Source organism: Nicotiana tomentosiformis, chromosome 1 (assembly GCF_000390325.3).
Source record: "Nicotiana tomentosiformis chromosome 1, ASM39032v3, whole genome shotgun sequence".
Taxonomy (NCBI): Eukaryota; Viridiplantae; Streptophyta; class Magnoliopsida; order Solanales; family Solanaceae; genus Nicotiana; species Nicotiana tomentosiformis.
In genome coordinates, this window is record NC_090812.1 from 119,526,643 (window position 1) to 119,542,724 (window position 16,082).

Here is a 16,082-nt window from a genome sequence, read left to right on the forward strand (position 1 = left end):
TAATATTTCCAACAGCCATAAAAAATGCACTGGAATGCAAAGCTCACTTTATGGCTACTCCGAACATAAACCAAAGACAACCCAGCCTCCAAATATCACTAAAAACCACCATCATAAAACCACAAATAACCGGTAAATCACAAATTACAAACGAACAATCATAAAATGGAATTTAGTGCAAATGTTCAAACATCAAAACAATAAAATGCTTAAGTAATAGCATTAGTCAATTCATCAATACATTAACACTAGACCAAAACTAGTACATTGTCACCAATAAGGTGAAAAGAATTCAAGCTTGCATGGTTAAAACATGCCTAATTGTAGCGAGATATGCTTCAGCCATCGATGACAATCTAGATCAACTTTATACCCAGATAATTGTTTAGGTTCAAGTAAGTTTCTTTTCTTCCTTGGATTGCTCGGGGAGCTAATTGTATTACTAAAGTAACATACAAGCATTGGGACACAAGAATTGCTACATGACCATTGAAGAAGTGAGAGAAAGAGAGAGAGGTGCTCTTTTTCCTTGAACCTGTGAGGTTAGTAAGCGTGGTAGTGGATTCTCTGGGGAATTTTAATGGATGATCATCTATAAGTGCACACATTTGCTGCTGCAAGTTACTGATTTTTATCTGGTTTGTTTTTGGGGCTGCGATAATGAAAACCTATTTTTCGGGTTCCAAGAAAAGCAAGTTCACGTGAAATCCTTTTCGTGACCAAATAAAGGCCTTTTGTTGAACAAATTTCATGTGAATGAATCAGTATGAACCAAGCTGGTAAATAAGAGTGTATGGTGGGTGTAACTGGTGTTTTCTCCCAAATTTAACTATATATAATTGTACAAAACTTGTCAATGGCAAAATAAAGAATCTTAAACTAGATGAACAAACAAAAAATAGACTACGCGATGGTTACACTACTATTACAGGCAAGCTTATATTAAATTACATCAAACTAAGAGGTAGGCAGATGACAACTCCTACCAGTATTGATTTCAATCTCCACTTGGCATCAATTGAATAAATATGGCCGCCAAATAGTGGTATTATGAAGCTTTCTTTTAACTCGTGTAAGTTGACTGCATAAATGTAGCAATAGGGAGCCAGGTACCACAATCACATGTACAAGCAGTACGGTCTGCCCTTCTGAGACGATTTTCCACAATTGAATTCATGGCCGGATATCTTGAAATATTCTTATGATCAACTCACCTGTTCGCCAATCAAATCAAGACCGACAACAAGGAAAGTAAACCCTTGAAACAATAGGAAATAGAAGTGAATGCCTTGAGCAGATAACAAGCTTCTGACAGAGGCCGTTAATAATATCAATGCAAGAGCAAGCTCCTTTCTATATAAACGGTTTCTCTTCCTCTTTCCCTTTTTCTTGGTCATCTCTAATTTGGTAAGCTCAGCAAGGCCTGATTCTGACGAGGACCTTGAGACAGTACTCTTCTCCACCAAAGGTTCAGATTCATTTTCCACCATTGAAACTAAATCAGCTTCTGATGATCTTCCCAACTTTTTCGTAACAATCCACTCGTAAGAACTTCCTAACTGGAAAAGCCCTGATATCATGGCATTGAATTTGGTCACAGACATTGTGTTTTCAAATAAAAGGTAGGGTACAATAAAAGGGAATGACTGTGGAGCTGGAAGAATATTGAGGATGGACATAAGTCCAGGCACATAGCAGACGACCCAAGCTGGTAACTGAGCTTCTGGGAGGAACATGGTGAGTGGGAGAATGATACAAAAGAGAGTAAATGAATAAAATGGTAGGATGAGCTTCCGCAAGAGGAAAAAAAGGAATATTAGATTGGCTTTCTTGAACCAACTAACCTGAAATGACAGCCATATACAATAATCACCACTTGAAAAGATATAAATGATCTTTAAACTTGTAAAAGAAATAAATTGTGTATCTATAAAGCATTTAAGGATTCATTTAAATATTCAAATTGAAATGATACAGTGAGGAAATGATAACTTGATTAGAAGGAAGGCCACATAATTTACTTGTTACGAGATAATCAGAAGGGGGTAACTAGAATATTTTCCCTTCGGCATAAAAACGTTATGATAACCTTTCTTCAGGTCAGAGTAACTTTAACAACCATGACCACACAATTTTTCCCCAAAAGTAACTGATGTAAGAGTCCTCAAAATCGGAAGCAGGAGCCTAGGGTACGGAAATATATGGAAGAAAGGGGGTGGCTGGAAGAGTACGAATTTGAGGAAATAAAAGAAAAGTATGTGGTCTTACAGCTCAAGTGGTAGATATGCCCAAAGCGAAGATGTCAGAGGGAATACAACCCGGAAAGTTCCTCTGTTCTTTTCTATTGGCCTTTAAGCAAGCACATAGAGGAAATAAAATGTCCGGATTTTTGAAGAGCTTGCCCTACCAAAGTACAAAGAAAAGAAGCCAACACTTGAAAAACGACAGGAACTACCCATTTGCAGGTATTCCAAAATTTTCTGCAACACTCAGCCAAAAAATATCATATTTGCTCATCAAGTCTGATGTGGAAGGAGGGGATACCAAAAAGAAGGAAGGAGGGGTTACCAAAAAGAAGGAAGGAGGGAGGACAGACATAGAGAAAGCATGCCCATTATCCATGCATATACTTTTATGGTGATAAGATGAAGCTTAGCAAAGAAGCGACAATAAACTTGGGCAATTTCAGGTCAATAATAAGATGAATGACATAAGGACTACCCATGCGAAAATAGTAAGAACCTTTCCACTGTTTTCTTTTTTCTTTAGACCAGCGGTGGGTTCGGAAAATAAATGAGGATGGATTTGGCATTTAACAGAGAGTGTGGATATAAGTTCATTTGCTTTTCTCTTCTCAAGTATTTAGGTTTACTATGCTCGTGGTTGAAAAACAAATTCATGTAAACTAATGTTAAATGAGCGAACTTGGGCCTTTCGGACTTAACATAACCACAAGATGAGTGGCATATAAATAAGGATGTTGAAATGGATGTGTAATTATAAGATTAAACAGAATTAGAAAGAGAAAAGACATAAGTTGCCCATCAAACTTGTCCGAAAAAATCATTTACAGGGCTTAACTTTACGGGCGACCTATGTCCCCCTTATTTTTGTTTGAGGTGAATTTAATACCACCCTAAATGGTGACGTGGCAAAGGCAGTAGTTTCACTCTCCCAAACTCGCGTGTAAGAGGGGAAAAGATTAAAATTAGATACATATTTTTACTGTGTCCGTCCCTTTTTCTTTTATACTACTTCTTTCTTATTTTATTCTCTTTTTTGTTTTCTCTCTCTACCTTTTCTTCTTCTCTTTACCATCATTTCTCTTTTCCCACCCAAGACACCACCGTATCTCCGCCATACACCATTGTATCTGCCACCATCCACTCTTCCTCTTTTTCTTTTTTCTTCTTTTTCTCTTCTACTTTTTCTTTACCCGAGTAGAAGTACTCTCCACCACCTTTCAGCAATAGCAGTACAACCTGTACTTCCCACACCCATATATAGCCATATTGATTCCATTCACCAACTTCTCCTAGCTACAAAAATCCTTTGTTTATGATTTATTTATTGTAATATTTCGTTGAACAAAATTAAATAAATGGTTTAGTCTGGCCTCTTGAAAAGATTGTTGTGTTTTTTTTCTTAAAAGAGTAATAGTGCAGATGCTGAAATCATTAGCTAACTTTATGTTTGCTTGTACCATGATTCTTGTATTTCACTTTATTTGAGTTGAATTCCAGATGATACATATTAGTTTACTTGGCGTCAAGTTATGAGCTTGAGATTTTTGTAAAATATTTCCAACTAAAGGGTCTTTTGAAAGAGGGAAGAGCATAGAATGGCCTAAGGATCAATAGCTCACTTTGAAGCCATTGATAATTACAGTTTATTGAAATTTGAAAGTGCTTTTCTGTTTGAACATAAATTTTGCCGAAGCTTGAGGGTTTTTAATTGGTTGAAAAGTTGGGTTTTCCGGCATCAATTTTCCGACGACGAGTTTTTCCCCTACTTTTTAAAGCTGAAAATGATGGATCTTCCATGGTGGTGTAGGTGGTTGAAGATGATATGAAAAAAGATTTGAAAAAGTAACGAAATAAGTGAAAATAAAATAAAATAAAGCAGCTTTTGACACGTGGCGCGTGTGTAATACACAGCCCACCACAAGACTGATTATGTGTTATCAAGGGGGTATTAAATTCACCTAAAACAAAAATAAGGGGGACATAGGTCGCCCGTAAAGTTAAGGTGTGTAAATGATTTTTTTCAGACAAGTTTGATGGGCAACTTATGTCTTTTCTCAATTAGAAATCAGCACATTTGACAGAGGGTGCAACATACATAATTACATTAAGGATAAAATGAAATAAGGTCGTCTGAAATAGTTTGATCATGTCCTACGTCAAAACTATGATGACGATGCTAAAGGGGACTGCTGGAGGAAAATCATCTCGAAAGAAATGTTTTTAAAAGCGAAAATCACAAAAAACAGCAAGGACATGAGGTTTTTAGCAAAAAGAAAGATGCAAAGCACACATTTCTTGAAAGTGAAGTGAAATTTTTTGATAACATTGCTCAAAAGAATTACACTCTCAATAGCAATTCCGGATGATATAACTAAATGTTCCTCAAGAAATCAATAAGATGAGCAGAAAACAGCAGAAGCAAATGATCCATTTTAAAGATATCAACCATCGGCTTAATTGTTGATAATCCGATGTTTGCCAAGAGTTTTTGTAATCTGGTTAGAGACTAAGAATGTCATTGTAGATATAAATAATACACTTAAATAACCTCTAGATTTAGAAATCTTTTAATTTGACTAAAAAGACAAACTATTTAACTAATGGACTGCAATGGACCTTAATAGAGCAAATGGAAATAGAGGATTCACTCATAATGGATCAGAATTTATAGTTCTAGAAAAAGAACCAAGTTATGACCCAATGGATCAGAGTTTAATGTTCTAGAAAAAGAACCAAGTTATGACCCCTGCGATGACCAAGTTTGTTTTCCCTTTTTAATTTACTGGCCATATTAAATATTGAATAACTTTCCGACTAATCTTCAAGTTAGTCATAGATACTGTGAGACGTGACCAAAAAAAAGAAAAAGAAAAAAGATTGCTACTGTGTGACCAAAATCTGTAAGAATATTTGCTTGTGATAAATAAACCATACGAACCTTTGAACGCAATATGTCGGAAAAACACAGGCGAAAAAGTTGCATTGGACCAGAATGCCACCGGTGTTGCTGCTTCTTATATGCCTCGTAAGACTCCGGCAGTTCACACAGGCACTAGACAAAAAGAGAGCTAAATTTTCTAAACCTGTCTAACCGTTATCGGACAAAGACATTAATTCACAATTTAGAAAATTGCAAACCTTAACGTCGTTCAAATAGATAAACTTCCATCCACAAAGGTGAGCACGGACAGCAATATCCATATCTTCAACTGTTGTTCTCTCTAACCAGCCTCCGCATTCTTCAAGGGCCTTGATTCTCCATACACCAGCAGTGCCATTGAAGCCAAAGAAGTTGATGAACCATCCATTGACTTGTTGCTCAACCTCAAAATGAAATGCAAGATTTATGTTCTGCAATCTTGTAAGTAAATTCCCGTCCTTGTTCACAAAAGACCACCTTGTTTGGACAAGAGCGATGTCATCATGTCCCTTCAAGAATGCAAGCAGATAAAAGTTATAGATACAATTGGAACAATGCCCCAAAGTGGACTATGGCAGCCAATTAATGAAGCATACAGCATACTGCAATTAAAAGGAGGGAAGCTCAATATAACACTAGTACGGTAGTACCCAAGAGATAGAAAACAATTTTTATACAAGCCTGATTTTTCTCTCAGGATAAAGATAACTTGACATCTTGAATGCACTTAATAAAGCATAAGCATTTAGCAAATTACTCGTAGCAAGATCCTAAAAAGAAATAATTTGACGATAACAATCAAGCTTGCTCAGATCGTGCCAATTTTTTATCTACTAAGATAAAGTATTCCAGCCAGCATTAAAACACATGCACATTAGATGAAGGAAATAACAATTCAGCACCAATTGTTCTCAGTATAGCCCAAAAAAAGAAAAAAGAAAAAAGACGAATCAGAAAACTCCACAATCGGTAGTTTCTAGAAGGAAACTTAAGAAGAGATATTTTGATAATGCTCAAGAGAACATTTGTACAAAAACACGGACTAGTAATTTTTGCATATAAAGATTAGCAAACTCCTTGTTGTGTATTATGAAATTTTTACTTAGTTCTCTCTATGAAATTCCAATTCCTTCTAAATCTTCTCTAAGAATCTAGAGTTCCTCGTTTTTTTTAGATAGAAAAATCTTGAGTTCCTCGTGTTAGTGACAGATCCCATTTTTCATTAAGAAATAGCATGGTAAACTCCAAGGTAACACCAACTAGTAGAGACAGGCCGATTGTAAGAAGATTTCATTTCATATAACAATCTTTGGTGCCTGCATGAACCACCCAGATAGATCTTGGAAAAGCAATCACCTTGAAGTAGGGAACAGTTTTCTTAAGAAAATCTGGTGCTGGCTGGAAATCTGCATCAAATATTGCTACAAATTCATAATCTTTAACGTAGTCACAACTCATCGCAGATTTGAGATTTCCTGCCTTATAGCCTGTGCGTATAAGACGATGACGATATACAATGTGCACACCCTTGTGTTGCCACTTTTGTACTTCAGCCTTGATAAGTCCCTGAACACCCAAGTCATCCGAGTCATCTAAAATTTGTACGAGCATTCTTTCCTTAGGCCAGTCCTGGACACATACTGCTGCAATCGATTGTTGGTACACCTGAACAGTACCACAGTGAAGGAATTGACAATTCAGTCAAACAGTAACTCAGCAAAAATAATCAACTTACCTATTTAGGATAAAAGTGGCTTGTCATGAGGACATACCTAAATTAACATCACGAATAAAAACATTTTAAAAGCTCAGCAGATAATAAGTGTATAGTTTCTGTCACGAGCACAGCGTGGTGACAATTGTGGGGGTTGACCCAAGATACTATTCTTAGAAATTGTTTGCCCGTGTGCAGACTCGTTCTTAAATCTACATTCAGGGTCAGGTAGGACTACTCGGTTTAATCAGCTATTCACCTTATATCTAAATCCAACTAAGTACTGTTGTCAAAAAGTCTCCGGCTTAGTAAAGTCATCATCTCAAAAGTATCCAAATTTTCATGATTGTTAATAGTCAAAAGTTCTCTATTCTACAAAAATAGGAAATTAAACCCATGAAAGGTTTTACATTCGAAACATCACTAGAAACTGCAAAATTAATAAAGATTGCATATAATCATTCCTACTTCTACAGGCGAGACTAGCTCGACACTTGGCCTAGAAATGAATAAACAAAGTAAGGAAGCAAATTCATTAAACATGTACTCCCTCCGTTTCATTTTATTTGCCTAAGTTTGACTAGGCATAAAATTAAGAATATAAACAAAACTTTTGAATCTTGTGATCTTAACCTAAAGGTGTGTATAATGTATCAAAAGTATCCTTTGATGTGGTCTTAAATGTGCCATGTCATTTCTATATGCAGTGTCATTAAGGGTAAAATGAGAATGTTAGAATTAAATACTAACTACATATAGAAAGAGGCATACATTTTTAAACTAACTAAAAAGAAAAGTAACATATTTAAATTGAAATAAAGGGAGTAATTGCCAATAGACTTTAGCAGTGAGAACTTGAAAACATACATGGTCTTACCTCCCTCTCATTGCACATTGGTATCTGAAGCAACACCATGGGATAATCCTCTGCATTCAGATTGTCCACATCAGCAGAGTACTCAATCTCCGCCAAAGGTTTCAAACGTCGGAACTTGATCCAAAAACAACCAAGTACAAGAACCACTCGATCTACCGACTGTATAAGGAACAAAACAATGCACATATTGGTCAAGCTCTGTAATGGCGGCGCCAAATAGTTAGCCCTAATGTCTAACCAATTGGCATACACGTACTCCACTAAGTCCACCACTTCCGCCGACGCCGATTCCACAGTCGGAGGACTGAAATGCCATCCTCTGAAGTAAGCAACCAGCTCAAACACTAACAATATAACTGAAACTGTTAAAAACACCTTAATTACGCGATAGAGCTTAGAATCCGATCGATGAGGCGCCGAATTGGATGTAACGATTCGGCGATTGGCGGTGCGAACGATTGAAATGAAGCCGTTCGTGAGGAATGCGATTGAATTAGCAATTTGCTGAAACTTGAGAAGGTAAATCCAGGAAAGTTGACGAGCACTGCGAGTACGTTCCTTCTTATCAACGGTAGGGCTACGGATCTCAACTGTCAAAAAGCTAGGGTTTTCGGAGGAAGAAGAGAGGAGATCCTCATTGCCACTGGCTCTTTGCTTGTTCCACCATTCCTGAAACTCATGATTGGGCGGCCGAGACATATATGGATAATGCGAGTGAATCAATGGTCGCCGTTGATATTGTCTACTTTCAGATCTCGATTTTGTGCCGGCTATGGAACATGGAGATAGTGTGTAGTGTGTGAGAGTGCCTGGTGTGATCCGGAGAATAGGGAAGAAATGCCGGGAAGGCAATGAAGCTAAATTTAGTTAAGTCCAGAAGCTCAGACTCTCTAATGGTTGAGTTCGATGTGTGCTTGGGCAAATTTTGAAGCACACCATGTGCGACAATATTCGAGGATCCCACGCGCGCATAACATCCTATTCTCACGTGCGCTATGGCTTTATTCTCTCTTTTTTTCTTTTCCTTGTCTAATATTTCCTATTGTTTTTGTAGAATTGTAGTATAGTGGATTTGTGATTACTAGATGATGATGAGATAGAAATAGAAGGATCTTTATTATGACTGATTTTTTTTCATCATTAAGGAGGAACTTGTTTCCTTATAAACCTAGTTTCAAAAGGTTAATTGACCCTTGAAATTGAAACGGGTTAGGGAAATGCTATCGTAAAAACTAAAATTTCATTACGCCAAAAATTATAGAGGTGCGATAGCGCATAAATTCTAAGTTCATTGATGAAATTTACCTGATAAGTGAAGTAAAAAGTTAAACATGAAAGAATATTAAATTTTTTGCTATTTGACAAAATTTCTATAAAAGTGAGATTTCATAAAACTTATTTGAAAAGTAACTTGTAATTTGAGAGACTTTTGACTGTTTCAAATGTGAGTAGCTATTTGTTTTTGGGTAAATATGAAATGTTATTAGTCGGAAATTTTTCGCATTTTGACTTTTTACCTAAAAATGTATATCTAAAAAGAATATGGAGGAAACATCCTCGCCTCTCATGTGACAAAAATAATTCTTCATCTATAATACATACTTTTAATTTATTTTTTTTCTCTTTTTTCTTTTGGTTTCAATAGTTCGAAAAAAATAGGGGAGAGTATGGTATGATTGCGAATGACACCAATTCAAACGACACCACTGCTGTAAATCCACTGCAAGTGCGAGCACAAGACAGCCACAACAATCAAGAATGTAGCTATATAGATACTGAAACCACTGTTTTTGTAATGATCCATTTGTTGAGTTTTTTTTGTTTTTAAGATGAAATAGTCTTAAAATGAGGGTGAATGGGAAATGGAGGGAAAATAAAAATTTTGAGTAAATTTTTAAGTTTCTCTCTCTTGACAATGAGACATTGTCCCATATTGGAAGAGGAAGAGATTTTTGGTGGGTATATATATAATTGCTCTTCTTGTAGCTCTTAAAGAGTTAAGAAGAAAGCAAGCCTCGCGCCGTCGTCATCATCGCTCGGCTTCGACTTTTGGACCAAATTTATTTATTAATAGTAAATATTAACGTAAGATTATCCGCATTTGTAACGGATATTTCCCAATCCGTGTATTGGCCATTTGGCAGCCGCCTAATGCTCTTCCCACCATGAATGTGCTTGCTCCACAAATAAGCTAATGCTTGCTCCACCATGGAGGGTGGATGTTTGGTCTTCTTCAACACTGGCTGAAATCCTGAAAACGCTCAACTTTGGCTATACATTGCACTCCTTCCTCTTAGCATTTCCATACGATTTTCTGAGTTTGTACTCCTTCGTTCTGCATTATTTTTTAACTTCAAACAAAGTAACTGTAAGTGTGATTTGCTACCGAACTTTGTGTTCGCTTAAACACTGGGGTTTGAAGTACCGCTACACCAGTGTGTGATTCGTTCTATCCTGGGAGGAAATAATCCATTACCTTGGGTACTAGGAGGGGATTAAATTCCTTAAGGAAACACTGTGAATTCAGTGGGCTCGAATTAATTATTGTTTCATTACGTTAACTTATATTTTGCAGAATTATTATTTACAAATACAGCAATATTGGCGGGAATAACACCATTTACGGATGGAACTATAGATGTAGAATGTCTTTTTCCTTATGCTACCAGTTAGTGGTATCAATAATTCGGTTCGGCCGGTTATTTTATAAAATTAGTACTATATCGATTTTTCGGTTATTCTATTATATATAACCAAAATTAGACTTTTCAAAATCGTCTCAATCATGTCGGTTTCTTTTCGGTATCGGTACGGTTCAGTTAATTTTCGATATTTTTCTAAATGTCATGTAAAAGTAGTAAAAGTAGAATGCAATAACATACGTACTTTTATAGAACTTAGCAAAACTCTCTATGTATTTTTACTATTTAAAGGGTGATAAAAAGATGGTGAGAGTATAGATCCATTAATTATTCTACAATAGCATAAAAGACATTAAGCAAAGACAAAGAAAATATAAATCACACGAGTTGAAAGATATTAACCAAGTTGGGACTCAAGAATAAAGTCCAGAGAAGATTAAATATTCAAAAAGATAAATCTAAACCATACGAAATGAAACATATTCAATACATTGTACTTTATTACTCATAATCGCTAGAATACCTTGTGTCTTGCTAGTGAATATGCTGGAAATAGTTTAGTTTTAACATGAGTAGCATAATAGGTTGAGAATTAGGATTTTGAGTTTAATTACTTCTTGACTTGTAACTGTGTTCATAATTCCAAGTCCCACGTAAAAATTTAATACTTTATTATTTTTAAACTTAATATATAAATATATTTTTTACATGTAAATTTATTCGTTACGTTTCGATATTTTTTCGGTTTATTTTCATAAATTAGAAAGCATATCCTAATTATCGGTACGGTTATAGAAATATATAAAAAAAACCTATGATTTTATTAAAAAAATCTAAAAATCGGTTCTTTACGATATTGTTCGGTCGGTTTAGTCGATTTTTAAATATCCATTGACACCCCTATTACAAGTGGTGCACATGCACCTTCCTCCTTGTATGCTGCTTGTGTTTTGAAGTAATGAAAGTACTTAATCTTATATACCAAAAAAAAGAAAAAGACACCAATTCAAAATTCTGTTCTGTATATGAATATTTTTTCTCTCTACAGGCATTGATCAAATATTTATTTAACAAAAAAGTAACCTTGTTATACTGTTAGATATCAAAATTTTGAAGCAAATAGAAATTTGATATTTGAAACGTGTGGGTACTGAAGTTGATCCATTTCCAAATGTATCGCTATTTTTTTTTAAATTCAATGTGTCACTAATTTAAAAATGGTATGTATCCCCTCCAGTACCTTACCAACCAGTAATATTCAATAGGTACCAAGATTAAAGCCATATATACACCACACAATTTTGCGACTGTCCATTATTGTTAATTCAGTAACTTTAAACTCAGCCGACCTCAACTCTACGAAGCACACTTTTCTCATAACCCGTTAAAATACATCTCTTCATGTTTAGGATGGACATATCTCTGAGGAGCAAGAAACTTTTAAGGTCTGTTTGGTTTGAAGACAAATTGTGCAAGAATTGTAATGCAGGATTATAATATATGAATTATAATGCGGAGATTATTTCTTGTTGAGTATTAACTTGATTGTATTCTAAGTTATGTTGATTTCTCAAAAGGTCATTGAACTAATAGAAATTATTTACGAAAATTACTTTACTGAAAAGTCATTCTATTTTACCCACCATAACTAAAAAATTATTCTACTTTATTTTGTAACTAAAAAGTCACTATATATTGCATATTGTAATTGAAAAATCACTCTATGCTTTTAAGGGATATTTTCGATTGCTTTTTGCTGAAGTGGCATTTTTCCTTTCAACTCAACCATTTAAAATATTAGAAGTACCCATTAAAATGATTTACTGACCTACTCCATGAACCCTCTCTTTTTTTCTTTTAAGAAAAACATAAAACATGCCACATTCGATTAAAATAAAATTGTGCAGATAATTACTAATATTTATTTTTCGGCCATATATTTTTACATATCACGACCCAAAATCTCAACTACGGGGCGTGATGGTACCTAACATCCGTATGCTTGGCAAGCCAACATTAGCTAATCGATTAAGCAGTTTAATAATTTAAAAATACAATAATAATATATTAAGACCGAAATATCCTGAAATGTATAATAATTTGAAACCACCGTTGTCTAAACTAATCCCAGAAATTAGTGTCACAAGTACACGAGCGGCTAGAATATTACAAACAAAGTCTGAAATGAAATACAAAATGTTTGATACAAAGTAAACAACAATAAATATGGGAAGGGGACTTTAGGGTCTGCGAACGCCGTGCAACACTACCTCAAGTCTCCTGGGAGGAAGAGTCCGAGCAATCACTGCTCCACGCTGTTAGGACCAACACCGAGATCTGCACAAGAAGTGCATAAGTGTAATATGAGTACAATCGACCTCATTGTCACGACCCCAATTTCCCTCCGTAAGGATGTCGTGACGGCACCTAGTCTCTAAGACTAGGTAAGCCTAACAATATATGGAAACATTAAATAAAAGCTTAGAATTTCAAAACTCCAACAATTTCATAAATAAAATCTTTAAACTCAACACGTACACCTCCCAAAACCTGGTGAGATATAAGTCACAAGCTCTAAGTACAGTGTTGAACAATCCTATACATCACTGTCTATAAAAGTAAAATGAAAAAAGAAGACTAGGATATAAGGGGACTCCGAGGCCTGCGAACACGGGCAGGTGTACTTTGAAGTCACTAAATGCAACTCAGTGCACTAGTGCCGGGACTGATAAGATGTACCTGAATCTGCACAAAAATATGTACAAAAGAGTAGTATGAGTACACCATAATGGTATCCAGTAAGTGCCAAGCCTAACCTCGGTAGAGTAGTGACGAGGTCAGGTCAAGGTCCTACTGGAGATAATAAGAAACAAGACGAAAGGTATAACGATATAATGATAATGACGAAGGAAATGAAACAAATAAGGAATTTACGGAAAGTTAACAACACAGAATCAAGACAGTTAATACAACATTGAAGGAAACAAGGATTTACACGTTAAGGAAACAAACAACCAAGGCAAATACAGCAAATAAAGAAAGATCAACAAAGGCCACTACCTAGGTACCCCTCGTAGTCCCAAATCATAAAAGTAACTCACAGTTTTCCTTATATCACTGCGGGGGGCTTTACATTTAGTTTTGAAAATTATTTTTCAGAAATAGCACATGATGGTAGGCTATAATTACGTATTTTAGTCTCTTATTGCACTCTAATTTACTGCACTTTATTCATGTTTGAGCTTTAATTGATAGTATTTTGCACTTATTGTGTGTTTTATGCCTTGTAGGAGTGATTCTGAGCTATGTAGATATTATGGAATGAATTCGAGTGATTTGGAGCTTTATAGTCTGAGTAAAAGTCCAAGGGATTAAGCCGGGATCGTGTTCGGGGGGTCGAGGACCAAGTCTGGACGTCAAAATGCACGAAAAATCCGTACTCTGAGATAAGTCCACTGCCGCACCGCGGCTGCCTATTTCTCTGCTGCCTGTCAGAACCAACTCTCTGGATTTTCCCACTAACGCCCCGCATGGTGCGTCGCACCATGCGGCGCGCATGTGCAATTTTTACAGAGTGAAAATCTAATTTTGGCTAGGAAAATATGATTTCGTTTGGGGCCGACCCTATTTAGTATAAATACATGGGAAAATATTATTTTCTATACTTTTGACACATATTCAACCTAAGGAGGCTAAGGAGGAGTTGGAAGAACACGAGCACAAGGATTTCATCATTCCTTCCTCACTCAAGACACGAGTTTGGATTGAATTTATATTTTCCTATACTCTAACTTTATTTGTGATGAATTTCTCCATATCTATGGAGTAGTTATCTTTAGGGTTTGATGGATTTGGTGTATTGATGATTGTTTGTGGATTATAACTCTAGTTTTATGTATTAAAGCGTTCTTTGAATGATTTAACTGTTGCATCTATATTCACTTGTTCATGTAATCGAGAGAGGCATAACTTGTGATATCTTTGCATTATCTTGTTGGTTGAGTTCATTAATTCTTCGTAATAATCGAAAGAGGCTAGTTGAATTATTGATTAAACCTAGTTAGGAGAAAAATCGAAAGAAGACCAATCCATTACGCATTCTTGCATATCTTCATGTACTTAAATTGGTTCATCTTGTGAGGTTAAGACTTAATCGAAAAAGGAGTTTTGCTGAACGTTTAAACTAAGAATTGAGTGAATTCGAGAGACTCACTTCAACAGTAGAAGTGAATTATCTAGAGTTAGATCCCAAACAATTATCTTGCACCTATCCTATTAATCCCTATGTTCTCCCACTGATAACTTCCTTGCTTACCTTTGTTGCGATTGTCATTAGTCAATAGCTTTAGATTCTTAGTTAATTTTAGTTAGAAATCATATAAACTTCAATTGTTGATTCTCTTGAATAGCGATCAAGCTAGAAACTATGAGAATACTATTTAAATCAAATCCATGTGGATATAATATTATACTATACTATATTTGATTAATGAACATAATTTAAGTGTGTGTTTCAAGCTCGTCAAATTTTGGCGCTATTGCCAGGGATTGGTAATCAATAGTGTTTGAAATAGTTTGTAGTGCTAATTCAAGAATTTTTTTTCTTTATGTTTAATTTAATTTTTCTCTTTTTACAGTTGGTGTTCTTTGACTATGCGCATGTTATAGGTTGAGGTTAGTGCATGACTCGAGCTTCTGCGAAAGGAGTGCTACCATACGATCCAGAGATAGGAAAACAACTGCGACAACTGAGGAAGGAAAGAAATCAAACCGAGACATCAGAAAAGTTTGGGCAATCCTCAACCAAAAAACTTATTAGAAACGATGAGGATAATGTAGATTTGGCTGCAAGAGATGCAGCCCAATGAAGAGAACAAGCTGCACGGGATGCTGAGGAAGTAGTTATTAGAGATGCGCAAATTATTTATGAAGAAGAGAGGGGTCATAGAATTGCTCGAAATCAACCCCTGGCTGTAGATCAGTTCAAAAATATAGCTCCCAGTCCTGGGAAACCACTTGGAGATTATGCTAGCCCGGTCTACAACCAAGGATTATCAAGTGTTCGACCACATCCAATTACAGCAAACAATTTCGAGTTGACGCAAAGGTTGCTTTAAACCCTTCAGAATTGTTGTGTCTTCAGAGGGAACACAAACGAAGATCCAAATACACATCTAATGCACTTCGAGGAGATTATGAACATATTTCAATACAATGGTGTGTCACATGATGCAATGTACTTAAGGGCATTCCCCTTTTCTCTTAAAGATGATGCAAAGCAGTGGCTTCGGAGCTTGCCCAGAGATCAATTAGAACTTGGGAGGAGATGACCATAATTTTTCTTGATAAATACTTCTCCTCACCTAAGACGGGCAGGTTTAGAAGAGAAATCCATAACTTCTGCCAGAAAGAGAATGAAACTGTTTATGAAGCATGAGAGAGGTTTAAGGAGATTGTTCGAAAGTGTCAACATAGCGGAATTGAACTCTGGATGCAACTCCAGGACTTTTGGGATGGATTGACACCGGCCTCACGCAGAACATTGAGCAATGAAGCTGGAGGCTCGTTGATGAAGAAGACTCCAGAGGAGATAGTTATAATTCTTGATGAGTTATCTAAAGATGCAAATCAGTGGCCCTCTGAGAGTGCTGAAAGAAGAAGATCAACTGATGTTCACTAAGTT

The 16,082-nt window shown here is 35.9% G+C and overlaps 1 protein-coding gene and 1 non-coding gene across 2 annotated transcripts; both read right to left on the minus strand.

Annotated features, from left to right (window-relative positions):
* Positions 1 to 797: 797 nt before the first annotated feature.
* LOC104102026 (probable xyloglucan glycosyltransferase 6) lies at positions 798 to 8,711 on the minus strand. The gene is made up of 5 exons (XM_009609618.4): positions 7,758 to 8,711; positions 6,523 to 6,831; positions 5,385 to 5,675; positions 5,185 to 5,298; positions 798 to 1,844 (listed from the first exon to the last, which is right to left on the minus strand). The coding sequence occupies exons 1-5, from the start codon at positions 8,454 to 8,456 to the stop codon at positions 1,206 to 1,208; spliced, it is 2,052 nt and encodes a 683-aa protein (XP_009607913.1). The 5' UTR covers positions 8,457 to 8,711; the 3' UTR covers positions 798 to 1,205.
* Positions 8,712 to 15,773: 7,062 nt separating this feature from the next.
* On the minus strand, positions 15,774 to 15,880 carry LOC117278179 (small nucleolar RNA R71). Its single transcript, XR_004508496.1, has one exon. It is a non-coding gene; the product is annotated as a small nucleolar RNA R71 (small nucleolar RNA).
* Positions 15,881 to 16,082: the final 202 nt, after the last annotated feature.